Source organism: Protopterus annectens, chromosome 11.part0 (assembly GCF_019279795.1).
Source record: "Protopterus annectens isolate FY-2018-M chromosome 11.part0, PAN1.0, whole genome shotgun sequence".
Taxonomy (NCBI): Eukaryota; Metazoa; Chordata; order Ceratodontiformes; family Protopteridae; genus Protopterus; species Protopterus annectens.
Genome location: NC_056745.1, coordinates 243,268,086 through 243,282,052, shown reverse-complemented (window position 1 = coordinate 243,282,052; position 13,967 = coordinate 243,268,086). Strand labels below are relative to the sequence as shown.

Below are 13,967 nucleotides of genomic sequence, written 5' to 3'. Positions count from 1 at the left end.
TTGAATTAGGCAGTCGTCCAAGTAGGGATACATTTGAATTCCTTTTTGTCTGTAAAAATGCAATTACTGGTGCCAGGCATTTTGTAAAGACCCTGGGCACAGTAGATAAGCCAAAGGGCAGTGCAGAGAATTGGTAATGCATTGAGCCAGCAATGAATCTGAGGTATCTTCTGCAAGATTGTCTGATTGGGACATGCAGGTATGCCTCTTAGGTCCAAAGTTACAAGCCAAGCCTTCTTGCCCAGCATGGGCAGCAGCTGCTGAAGAGTCAACATCTTGAATTTTGGAACTTCCAGAAACTTATTTAGTATAGACAGGTCCAGAATTGGTCTCCAGGTTTTGTCCTTTCTGGGTACTAGGAAATGTCTGGAGTAAAATCCTTCCCCTGCTCTTGTTGTGGTACTTGCTGAATGTTCCTCATGCCCATGAGGGCTGCAATTTGTTTTTGTGCCTCTGCCCATCGATTGTGTGGCAGGTCTGACATGCCCTTTGACCTTGGGTAGAGTGTGAAAATGGAACCTGTAGCCTTGGGACACTGTGTTCAAGACCCATTTGTCTTGGGTAACAATTTGCCAATTTGATGAAAAAAGTGCTAGTTAGGCTGTCAAAAGAAAACTGTTTGGAACTGGTAGAGGAAAGTCATTGGGACTGTTTCCTGTAAGGCTGTGATTTGTCTTCTCCTCTTTTGGAGGTAGAAGCACCCCATTGTTTAGGCCTGTATGAGCCTTGGGGCTGAGATCTGCCTCTGGGATGCTTGTATCTGCCTCTTTGTGGTCTGTCTGAGACTGAAAAGGACCAATTTTTAGAAGGGCAGTTCCTGCTAAACCTGGGTGGCTGTACCTGTAAGAAATCCTTGACTGTCTGCATGGATTTTGCTTTATCCTCCATTTTTTTCAACACCTCTTCTGCTTTAGTACCAAACAAAGTATCATGCTGTAATGGTGCATCTAATAATTTTGCTTTAGCATGATCAGGCAGATTTTGTTCCTTCAACCAAGCATGCCTTCTAATAACAGAACCTGTAACAGCGTCCCTGTAAGAGGCCTCCAGTGAATCATAACCACTTTGCAAAGTATGCTTTCCCATTTGTTCAGTTGCATGCAATAAATCCTGCAATTCCTTGTTCTCTGAACATTCAGTATTTGTCAACATTTTCTGTTTAAGTAGTGACATTAAATATTGTTGATATTTAAGCATATGAAATTGACAGTTTAAAGCCATTACAGCCAGGGTAGCAGAAGTGTAAACTTTTTTCCCCCATCTGTCTACAGCCCTAGAATCCCTATCAGAGGGGGCAGGGTTTTTTTGCAGTGGAAGCTTTAACCCACTTGGGACCCTGAGATATAGTTTCTGGGTCAGCAGCGGGGTTTTTATATAGGAATTTATAAGAATCCGGGACCCTGTAGTATCTGTCTGGCTTAGCAGGTGCAGGGGGTAAAGAGTCAGGGGACAGTCCGGACTCTGAAAATACATCTACAATGTCTAGAACAGGTGGAATAGCAAGGGGTCTATGCTGAGGAAGAAGCAGGAAGTCTTTGAGCCTTTTCTTAGATTCAGAATAATCTTGGCTCTCCCAGTGGAAATGCTCCCTCATAGTATGCAGTGTTTCCCCAAAAGAATAGTCCTCAGGAGGAGAGGCTGAAGAAATGGATTCTTCAGCATCAGAATCCTCATAGGGGAGCATGGAGTAATCCTGTTCAGAAGAGGAATCAGAGGAAATAGAAACCTGATCAGAAGAATCATACTCTGTCTCTTGCCTAGGCCTCTTATCAGGAGGGGGATGGGAGCCCCCGATCAAGGTAATTAGGTCTTCAGCCATTTTGAGCATCTGTTTTTTAGGCATGGAAGTCTGAATAGGAGAATGCTGTACTTGTTTCTTTGTCTTTAGAGCTGCTTTAGTCTTTGAAGCTGAAGATGGCTCAACATATAGTTGTGTAGGTCTGAAGACACCCTCAGAAGCCGATGCCTGCTCAGCGGCTCCGGACCCATCTGAGGGACTGATTTCAGTGTGTCCAATACCTTGAGTTTCCAGAGGCCCAGTCGGCTCCACATGGGAGTTGGTAGCGGGCACCAGGGGCTGTGAAAGCGCCTCACTGAGAACCGACGACTGGCCTAGAAGAGGCTTTGTCGTCGGTTTTGGACCTCGGATGCCTATCTTTGTCCTTGCTTTTTTGTAAACTCCGGTTGTCGGCTGTTCCGCCGGCATTATATAATTAAATCTTCGGCCAAAGCAATGAAATGCAAAATCGAACTGACGCTTGATAGTGCGTTGGTTAAATCTAGCACAAAACCGACAGCTAGCAACGTTATGATAAGGCCTAGGCAAGGAATACAGTAAGAGTGAAAATCTTTACGAGGTATTTGCTTCCCAGAAGAAATACAATTAACTTTTTCTGACATCAGGCTGGAGCAAGAAAAAAGTTTCCCCAACGGGGTACTTAGCTTTAATGAAGACTTTGGTTCGGAAATTCAGATTTGAAAATCTCAGGAGTCAGCCGACCGGCACTTGCAAACTGCTTTTGCTTCGGGCACCGCGCGGCAAGAAAGACTGAAGAAAATGGCATCGGCTGCATGTTTTATACCACTGGTGCACTGACATCAGGGAAGAGGCGACAGCAACAGACGCCGGACCTACACTTTGGAATTCTGGCCGACTGCGGGTAGCCTGCCAGCAGGATAACCCAAGAGTAATGACTGCAACAGTGAAACACGATGAACATCTACTTGTATAACTATTCACTTCCTAGAGTTTCAAACTAGTTTTATTTTTCAATGAACTGTTTTTGTCAGTTTCCCTTTTAAAGTTAAGCACAATATTTCTCTCAGAATACACTATTCAAGCCTTTCTTGATTATGTGCATGCATCTGCAGACTGTCTATATTAGTATTTGCTAATGGAAGAAAAAAGCTAAATCATTGCCAAAGTTTCTTTTCTTGCATGTACACTGGAAAAGTAAACAGCTAATAAATTTGCAAATGCAAGAAAAACATTTTGATGCTTTTCATAATTTTTCTCATGTTTCAACAATATTTGCTTAAAAATCCCATCTAAATCTAAAACAAAGGATGTCACTCTAGATATCCATCGCGATATAAAAACATGAAATTATCTTTTAATTCTATGTATAATATGATCAATGAAATTTTTACATCCCCAGTAGTTTAAGACCACAGCATTAACTCTCATTTCCAGCTTTTCCTACCTTGTTACAGTGAAAAATCTACAAACATTACAACTGAAAAAAAGTACCGTTTTTAACTTTCTGCCATAAAATGCAGTCAGAGGAGACTCATGCTACCACACATTTAAAGGGCCTCTGACTGCACAGTATATATAGAAATGCTATACAATATAAAATGCAATTTACATAAGATTTTTACACAAATATTAACAGACTGCCAGTGAAACATTTTCCACTGATCCAACGTAAAATATTTGGGTGACAGAAAAATGCCCCAAAGCTGACTAGTAGAATAAGGAGTACCTTGGACTTGAACCAGAGACTGTTAGGGGTTTTGAGATAATGATGATGAGGAAGACCAGCAACAAGGTGAAATTAGTGAATAAATGGGAAAAATGCATGTCATCAATCCTATTAGAGATACTTTAGAAATGTTGATGGGGGTCTGCAATAAGACATGGCTACAAAAGACTGGACATTTGACTATGTTCAGTGATCTTTTAAACATTAATGACATAAGGTGTTTATACTTCAGAGCCCATCCACCAGTTTAAGTTTAGTTATCTTGGAATAGAAAGTTTAAACAGTAGCAGTGCAAACCTTTACAGGGGCATTTAAAAGGCCAGTTTTGTAACAGGCAACCCAGGACCACTGCCACCTGTGCCATAGTTGGGACTTGGCTTCTAGACAGGGGAGGGAAATATTTTTCACTTTGTCAGGTGTGATGTCATTCTGTATGATTTCTTAGCCTCCGTCAATATTTAGTGTGGCCTCAGTATATGCGCTTAACTGGGATTAATGAGAAAAACCCTAAGCTGTCAGCCTTACAGTATATCCAGGTTAGGGTGAAGAGGGGACAGTTGTGTGTGAGAATGTCCACTAGCTAAGGCAAAACTTTCAACTTCTACCTTGCTAGGCCTGTTTGGGAGAGAACTATTACCTTGGCCAAAAAGTGAGCCACAGAAACTAACATTTCTCCTCTTCTCCTAATTTTTTAATTCCCTAGGGATAAAACATACAGGAGGAAACGTTTAAAGAAACAGACTTGCCTACTCAAAATAAGAATGCATCAATAGAGTTCTGGAGTTCCTGGACTTCAGTAAAAATCCTCAGTTGCCTGTTTAGAGGCAAGCAAAATGGCCTACTTCTGGCACACCCCACATTTTGATCAGATCTATGAAGAGATCCCTACTCAGCACCAATTAGTGAGGGTTTGAGTCTGCCAAGTCTGTCCACTGACCCATTTTCCTATGAATTAGGGCTGCTGTTAGAGTTGTGTCAATCTCCCAATGCTTGCACAAGCAGTATGCATAAGTAGATATGACTGCATCCATCCTTGATTATTGATGTACATAAGAATTTGTGTTCTCATTATCTGGAAGAAACCTCTTCCTAACTGTGGGCTGAAGGCTTTCAATGCCACAGTCTAAGCCATTACTTCTTTCACATTAATATATTTTATTACTCGTGTTTTAGTCCTAAGCTCATGAACTTGAAAGTCATATGAAGAATCGATTGGGAGGATCATAATATGTTTAGCTGCCCTGATTGACATTAGTATGAGATGGAGCTATCCTATCTGCCATGAGATCCGCTTACTTTGGAGCTTTTCTCCCGGGACCTCCACTGAAAATGGCCTCCTAGTCAGTTGGACTTTTCCAGTAATCAAATGTCAATAAATACTAATGCAAAGGGTGAAGTGAATGTTGGTTTCCAAACACCAAGTGCATTGACACAGCCTGTCTCAAGTAATTTTGCTGCTTCCTCATATGCAAGCAGGCTAAGGCACCATCAAGGTGCAGGCAGCATTTAGCTAGCACTATGAAACTCTTTTGCAGATAAGCCTGCTGATGCAAGATATTCTGTAGGTACAAATTCAAAGGTAACCTTGTCCCTCTGGAAGGAAAGCTCCATGCAGTCCTTGGCCAAAAGCAATCCCAGGAAAACCAGGTTCTTTGTGGGAATGAGGCTGAACATATTCAAACTGATTTTAAGGCCCAGGTCCAGAGCTTTGACTAGCCCCCTCAAGTGAACATGCTAAAATGATATTGCTGCCCAGAACACCCTTTGTCCTGTAAATCAGGAAGGTTACAGTTATCCACTCATGACCAGAGGCCTCCATCAAGGTTTTGTCCAGAAAGAGGCACAAAACACCAGTGGCCAAACTGTGGCCAAACTGATGACCACTTTGCTTGCATTAACCTCAAGTTTGGCAGTGCTTGGGTCCCTTCTGCTTTCCTGGGCTTTTTTTCAGCTGACTTGGCTGAGGTCTAAGCAGCCAGCTCAGAGAAAATACTCTGCAAGCCCATGTACCAAAATTCATCAGAAACGATCCAGCCAAATCCTGGCCTTTATATCCCAAGCAACACATGAATAAGCCAGGTAAAAGAGAAAAAGAAAGGCAAATTAAGAAAAGAATGGTAAACAAAACAGAGAAGCTTGGAGGGTCACAAGGACTGCAACCTTCCAGAGGGAGCAGTCATGACTAAGGCTGCCTCTTCTCCCCTAAGCCCACCTCACTCCACCCCAACTTGCACTCTCCCTTCAGTTTTACCAGCCTCCACAGAGAGTTGGAAGTCATTTGACCTCTCGTTCAGAACTGGGCCAACATTATTCAGGATCAGGGGGTCCTGAATATTAAACAGCAGGACCACAATTTCAAAAAATTGTGAAGTGCTGAATAATTCTCCCATTCCAAGAGGCACACCTCCTCTGGTACCTCCTGTGCTGTCAGTTGTTGGAGCAAGAGTCTATAGAAAGTGTATGCAAAGGACAGGAGGCCAGGTTTTTACTCCTGACTTTTCCTTGCACCAAGGAAAGAGTGCACGGAGGACCCACACAGGCTCTGCACAATCTAAACAAGTTCCTCATCATTCCAGTACATGAAATGTTAACTCTTTAAAGCCTTCTCCTGCTCCTATTCCCTTGGGTTTTATGGTTATACTGGACCTAAAAGGCACTTATGTCCACATCTCCATTTCCAGAGATCACAGTATTCCTAAGGTTTGCAGTGGAATGGTGTGGGTGGGAGATGAGACTGCCATTTCTTTTGTGTTCTTTGGCTATCTACCGCATGCTCCAGTAATACTCAGAGATGATGAGAAAGGGTACACCACACTCTCCTGTTCTTTAACAAGGACACAAGTCTATCACTGAGACCCCCTTGGCACAGGAATGCATGGAAGATTTGTTGGTCTTGGAGGACATGTGAAAGGTAGACCATGTGGCAGCCTGCAGAAAGGTTTCACCAGAGAACTCTGCTGACACCAACTTCAAATACAGAGTCTGCAAACGTACCTTAATGTTTCAGTTGTTGTTTGGTCTAGGAAAACCCAAGTCATCCAAGCAATTCTCCTTAAGCATTTTACAGTACTCTTAATTTGACAGACGATTCCTGGAGGCACTGGTCAACACCTTAATGGCTCTAGACGAGCTCTTCACCCACTGTCAGTATCACATTCCAGACATCCACTACTTCCAAAGCAGTGGGTAAAAAAGCATTAAAAGGTTAAGCAGAAAAACACAGGCCTACATGCGCGCACACAAACTAAAAACACCACAAAAATCACCAGTATACACCTTCCTCATGAACACACAAAAAATCAACAGTACCACTTCAGCATACCTATGAATTACATGAAGTGCTTTGTATTAAGATATTTTTGCATTTCTTCATTTGTCAAACAGCGAATCACTGATGTCCCTCATGCCCCACCCCCAAATCAATCAAATAAATACATTCTTACTTCTGTAGTGATGTACTGGAACCTGTAAAAATTGGGGATCCAACATGGTGGGGCTGAGCATCCTAAAGTTCTGTAAATTTCCACTACAGCCAGGTCTTCCACAGTAACCAATGAAAGGAGAAGCAAGTAATGCAGGATAGCTACCACAGCCAGGTATACCACAAAATTCAACAGGCTGATTCATCCTGTGCAGCTACACGCAAAAAGAAATGCAATAAAAATCACTGTTAAACAGACCGGGCAATTCATTCATTTGTCCAGCTAGCCAACTTTTTATTTTACACACACTTATGTTATAAAACCTCTGCCTCATCTGGCTAATCCAATAAAAATTTGTAGACAGGGAGCAGCAAACATTATCTGACCAACAAAAACGAGGAGTACTTACCCCAACACTAGATCTGTAAATACAGCTTTAGCTAAAAGAAGCAAAGGACTCCTTGTTGCAGGCATTAGGAACACTAAACAGATCAAACTTATCCAGACTGCAAAGCCCCCCCCAATTATCCCAGTGTCTATCTTTCCTCATTCCTCCCCATATCTGTAAGGTGTGAAACAGAATTAAGCTGCAAAAAATCAAAGATGGGGAACAGATGGGGTAAAATACTGCAGCCATCTACTCGTCCATCTGGCAGTAGGTTTAAGTACTCGAACATTTGTAGCTAATGTCATACAGTTTAAACTGTACGATACAGAAGGCAATTAGCGTCTTTAGGAAAATTCCCCTATGCACAGTAGCATCAGACGAATGTGTGTATGCCACAGCAAACTTGGAATTTCTGTTAATGTGTACAGATAAAACCAAGCTACTGCTGCACAAACCATGGTGGATGAAGGCCACACACATGAACACTGCCTCAGCTGACTATGCTTTGCAAAGGGGGGTGGGGGAGTCGGAAACTGTACTTTTGATGATAGCCAGCCATTTTGAAAGGTACTGTTTGGTAACCTTTTCCTCTAGATTCTTAGAAAAGATGAGCAAATGGTTAGATCTTTGCATGGTTTTGTCCAGTCAAACTTTTGTTGGAAATAATGCAAGTGCATACAGCAAGTACACTCCTTTGTTTACATACTTTTTCAGACTACCGTCAGCATGAATAAAGGGGTAATATGAAGAGATCAGATTCTTGAAATGTTAGATCACAGCAGCACAGAAAGACAGGGCCTTTAGTTACAAAATCGTAAGAAATTTTAGCTCTGCAAAATCTATGGAACTGGAAGGTAAAAGCATGAATCTTCATAGTGTAAAATATACATTCCACTGTAAAACCAGATCTTATACTGTGTTGCTAGCAAACATTCCTCCAGTGAAACCCTCGGCAAGTCCAAAGTCTGTGAGACCTAGCTTATGTGAAAAATTAGATCCTTGGTACCCCTCATCCATGGTTCAGAGGGACAAAGCTCTTACTGCAACCCAGATGACCAATGCTCAAATAGTGGGCATGGGAGGTGGGGGTGGGAAGTGGCTTGGCTCGCTATTTGAGTGACACCCAGTGGGGGATCTAGGTGACGCAGCACAGAGTGTGTCAGAGGGGCATGCTGCTGCATAACTGTGTAGGTCAGAAGGAATTCATGTCAGGAAACTCAGTTTTCCTCACTTCAAACTCCATCAGAGCCACTGTGACTGTGTTAGGAGTTGTATGGGCTCAGTGAGGGGGTCCCTACATCCACACAGATGACCATGATTAACTCATTGCCTCACATGGGCAAAAAGGAGTGGTAAGAGGCTTGCACCCTCTTACAGGAAAAATGGACCAACAGGTCATCAGAACTAATGGCTGGACAACACTACGGGTGTTAAAACAAGAAAGATTGCCGATAAGTTGCCAGGTGCTACATTAACAGAAAAGCTCTTATCTTTTTTTAGCTTTGAAACGTAGGCGACAGCCATGGAGATGAGTACCGAACAAGGGTTTATCCATTTGCTAGCAGCTCACAGCAAAATTAAGTTTCGTTCCAGCTGTCCTTGCAAGTTTTCTGAGGGCCACTGGATCGGTGAAAGATTAGGGAAACTACCCTGAGAATTTGAAATATGAAAATGAAGGAATATGAGAAACCAAGTGGTCAGATGAGCATGTGCAGGACAAGTTAAGTTTTCTCTGACAGATTAGTAGGGAGCAAGGAGTGATGTAACATGAGAATAGGTGGGGTTACCGGGAAAGTACAGTTTTGTACCTACCATAAATGTAGATGTCCGATAGGTATGCATCTGCAGTCATCACATATGGGTTGTCCTGCCTCAGGCAGCCCTTCGGTCGGCCGGATTCCAAAGGCTGGGTCCGACGTCGGCTGATGTCGCCCTTTCCCCGACGTCAGAGCACCTGGGGTATAAAAGCGTCAGCCGACGCCATCTTCCTCAGTGTTTCTTGCCCCAGATGCCAGGTGCCCTCAAAGGAAGGCTAAATTTGGAGAAATGCAATAAATTCCAAACATGCACAGAAAAAAAAAAATATATATATATATATATATATATATATATATATATATATATATATATATCTATATATATCTATATATATCTATATATATCTATATATATATATCTATATATATATATATATAGATATATATAGATATATATATATATATATATATATATATATATATATATATATATATATATATATATATATATATATCTAAAACAAATACACCATAACAGATAACCCCAGCTAGCTAAGAGAGGGAAAAAATACCCAATAAATACCAAAGAGGGGAAGGAGGGAGGGTAAGCCTCACTGCAGATGCATACCTATCGGACATCTACATTTATGGTAGGTACAAAACTGTACTATGTCCTTCAAGGATGCATCTGCAGTCATCACATATGGGTAGAATACCATAGCCAATCTGGGGGTGGAGGATCTATGTAAAGGATGGTGTAGCTAAAATGCCCTGCAGGACTGCCGTAGCAAAGCCTGCTCTGGATCTGGAATATAAAGGTAAATTGTAATGCTTGGAAAATGTATGCACGGAGCTCCATGTAGCAGCTTCTAAAATGTCCTTGGTAGCCACCCCTCTTAAAGCTGTGGAGGTGGCTGTGGCTCTGGTGGAACGAGGTCTAATGTTAGCTGGCACAGTTTTTCCATAAAAGGAATAACAAAAACGAATGCAATTCCCTATCCATTTTGAAATTGTCTGTTTAGAAATTGCTTTCCCTTGTGCACCAGCAGCATATGCTACCAACAACTGGTCAGTTTTTCTGTAGCTTTTAGTTCTGTCCAAGTAGTAGCGCAACTGTGTATGTCCAGGGTGCGCAGAAGTTTCTCCCCTTTGTTTTGTGGATTTGGAAAAAAGGCAGGTGAATAGCTTGGTTTAATGAGACCCTGGATACCACCTTTGGCATAAATGAAGGATTGGTTCTCAATGAGACTCTGTCTTGATGAAAAATAAGAAATGGCTGTACTGCCATGAGGGCCTGCAACTCCGATACTCTTCTTGCTGAGGTTATGGCCAGAAGGAAGGCAGTCTTCCAAGACAGGAACTGTAGTTCTGCAGATGCTGCTGGCTCAAAGGGAGGCAGAGTTAGTTTTTTCAACACGAAGTTAAGGTCCCAAGTAGGCACTGGAGGTTTCCTTGGAGGATTGATGTTTTTAATTCCTCTTAGAAACTGTCTTAGGAGAGGATGAGAAAAGACAGGTGGATCAGTATTGTACTCTGCTCAAATTGCTGAAGCATGAATTTTAATGGAAGAGTAAGACAGGCCATTGTGGGGCATTTCTGCCAAGTATTCCAGGATATGCACCATGTTCATCACTGTCGCATCTAGGCCCTTTGTGGTGCTCCAAGTGTGAAATCTCTTCCATTTTGCTGAATATGCCTTTCTTGTGGAAGGTCGGCAAGCTTCCATGATGATATCCTTCACCCTCTTGGGATAGCTTATCCTGAGGAGGAGTCAAGGTATTTTCCAGACTGTTAGTTGCAAGGTTTTCAGGTTGGAATGCAGAGTTTTGTAATTGTGCTGAGTCAGGAGAAGTGGCCATTGAGGAAGAGGCCATGGTTTCGTACGTGACATGCTTTTTAACAGTGGGTACCAGTGCTGTCTTGGCCAGTCCGGAGCTATCAGAATCACTTTTGGCTGCTCTGTCCTGATCTTCAGTAAGACCTTGGTCAGTAATGGAAGAGGTGGAAATGCATACACTGTTAGAGTTCTCCAGCTGAAAGAGAGGGCGTCCACTTTCCATGCTTGTGGATGGTATGTCCTTGAGCAGAATTTCTTCAGCTGATGATTGTGGGGGGAGGCAAAAAGATCTATGTCCAGCCTTCCCCATGATTGTGTTATCTGTAGGAAGATGTCTGGGTGCAGCATCCATTCGTGTGCATCCATGATATTTCTACTTAAGCTGTCCGCCAGTATATCGTCTTTTCCTGGCACAAACTGGGATTGCAGCTGTATATTGAGTTTCAAGGAAAGCGCCCGTAGATTCATTGCCAGTCTGCAAAGAGGGTAGGAATGGGTGCCTCCTTGCTTGTTTATGTACCACATAACTGTGGTGTTGTCTGTCCTTATTAGCAGGTGGCCTTGATGCAGAAAGAGTTTGAAGGCCTCGATTGCATGTATCACTGCCAGCATTTCCTTTTGGTTTATGTGCATGCGTAGCTCCTTTTGTGACCATAGTCCTTGAATACATCTGCCCTCCATGTGTGCTCCCCAACCGTGGTCTGAAGTGTTGGTTGTAATGGTTTGGCTGGCTATTGGTTTGCTGAAGGGCAGACCCCTGTTTGACTGGCTTGCTTGAGCCCACCACAGAAATTCCTTTTGGAGGCATGGAATGAGGGGGATCAAAGTTTCTAAGCTGTGACTGTGCTGAGTTCATAAACTCCTTAGGTACCATTGTAGTTTCCTCATATGCAGCCTTGCTTGTGGAATCAGAAGAATGCAAGATGCCATGTAACCCAGGGCCTGCAGGATTTTCCTTGCAGTCAGCTGAGTTTGTCTTGTCAGATTCTTGAAGTAATCCGGTAGTTGTCTGTTTTTCCTCTGTGAGAAAAGCCATTTGGGTGGTTGTGTCTAGATCCGCACCCAGAAAAGTTATTCTTTGGGATGGAACAAGTCTTGATTTGTGAATGTTGACTGTACATCCCAAGGCCTGCAGTAGGTGGATGGCATAATCCAAGTCCTTTACCAAAGTTTGTTGGCTGTCCGCTTGTATAAGGCAGTCGTCCAGATATGGGTATATTTGAATCCCCTGAAGTCTGCAGTGTGCAATTACTGATGCCAGGCATTTCGTGAATACTCTGGGCGTAGTAGATAAGCCAAAGGACAATGCTGAGAATTGATAATGCTCTGAACCTGCAAGAAATCTGAGGTGTCTTCTGCAACTTTGTCTGATAGGGACATGCAGGTATGCCTCCTTGAGGTCTAGAGTCACCAGCCAAGACCCCTTGCCCAGCATGGGAAGGAGTTGCTGTAGAGTCAGCATTTTGAATTTTGGCACAATGAGATAAGTATTCAGTGCGGACAAGTCGAGAATAGGCCTCCATTGATTTTCTTTTCTTGGAACAAGGAATAGTCTGGAATAAAATCCTTGGCCTTGTTCTGAAAGAGAAACCTTTTCTATAGCTTTCATTTGCATTAAGTAGGAGATTTGTTTCAAAGCCTCTGCCTTTGATTTGGTGGCAGGTCTGGCATGCCTTTTCTTTTTGGCAATGTGTGAAAATGGAACCTGTATCCTTTGTCTATTATTTGCAGTGTCCATTTGTCTCCTGTAATACTATGCCAATTTTCTGAGAATAAAGAAAGCTTTCCGCCCAAAGGTGCTTTTAACTGAGCCCTGGTTGGCGGAGTCAAAGCAAAGTCATTGAGTCTGTCCTTGTGCAGCTGTTTTAGGTCCTGCACTACCTCTCTGGTTGGGAGGCTGCCATTGACGTCCTCTGTAGGAGCCTCTAGCTTGCCCTCTACCTCTGGCACGCCTGTTCTTGCCTCTCTGAAATCATTCTGTGTCTGGAAAGGACCAATTCTTGGTAGGCCAATTTCTGCTGAATCTTGGTGGTTGGACTTGTAGAAAATCTTTGACTGTTTGTACAGATTTTGCCTTTTCCTCAAATTTCTTTAAGACCTCCTGAGCAGTGGAGCCAAATAACTTTTGCTTTTCCAGTGGAGCATCCAGAAGCTTAGCTTTAACATGGTCTGGCAGGGATTGTTCCTTCAGCCAAGCATGCCTACGTATGACTGCACCTGTCATAGCTGACCTACATGAAGCTTCCAATGCATCATAACCACACTGCAAGAAATGGTTGCTAACCTGCTGGGAGTTATGTACCAGATCCTGAAGTGATTTGCGATCTAGGGGTTCAGGTGAAGACAGTTTCTTATGCAATTCATCTAACAAATACTCTTGGTACTGTATCATATGAAATTGACAATTTAATGCCCTCATAGAAAGAGTGGCAGAAGTATACACTTTTTTACCCCATCTCTCTAAAGCCCTAGACTCCCTTTCAGAGGGGAGTGGATTTTTAGTTGTGGCAACTGCAACCCCTTTAGGGCCCTGGGAAATAGTTTCTGGATAAGCAGAGTGGGCCTTGTAAAGAAAATGATGCGAGTCCGGGACCTTGTAGTACCTATCGGGTTTGATGGGGGCCGGAGGAAGAGTGTCAGGGGTTATGCTAGACTCGGAGTACACATCAATGACATTCAAAACAGGAGGAATAGCCAAAGGTCTATGCGGCGGTAAATGCAGAAAAGTTCTTAATCTTTTCCTGGAATCAGAGAATTCCTGGCCCTGCCATTTGAAATGCTCTCTCATAGTGTGAAGGATCTCCCCGAAGGATAGTTCTTCAGGAGGGGAGGCCGAGGGGATAGATTCCTCTGCATCAGAGTCCTCGTAGGCCGAAAAAGCCTCCTCTTGGTAGTCCGAGAGAGCACAGCCATCAGAGGCCTCCTCTAAGGAGTGGGGATCAGAGGGCTCAACCCTGGGCCTTTTGTCTAGGGGAGGTTGGGAGCCCCTAATTAAGGAAATAAGGTCCTCTGCTAAGGTCAGAATCTGTGAAGTTGTAAGAGGGTCCCTGAGGAATAACCCTGGGAGGCATAGCTTTT

The 13,967-nt window shown here is 43.1% G+C and overlaps 1 protein-coding gene across 4 annotated transcripts in view; it reads right to left on the bottom strand.

Moving 5' to 3' along the window:
• The window catches only part of LOC122815299, a 623,971-nt gene that overhangs the window by 233,768 nt on the left and 376,236 nt on the right, over nucleotides 1–13,967 (bottom strand). For all 4 annotated transcript variants that reach the window (XM_044087667.1, XM_044087668.1, XM_044087665.1 and 1 more), the window contains one exon: nucleotides 6,929–7,121. In XM_044087667.1, the coding sequence (XP_043943602.1) occupies nucleotides 6,929–7,121 (193 nt within the window). The remainder of the gene's footprint in view (nucleotides 1–6,928; nucleotides 7,122–13,967) is intronic.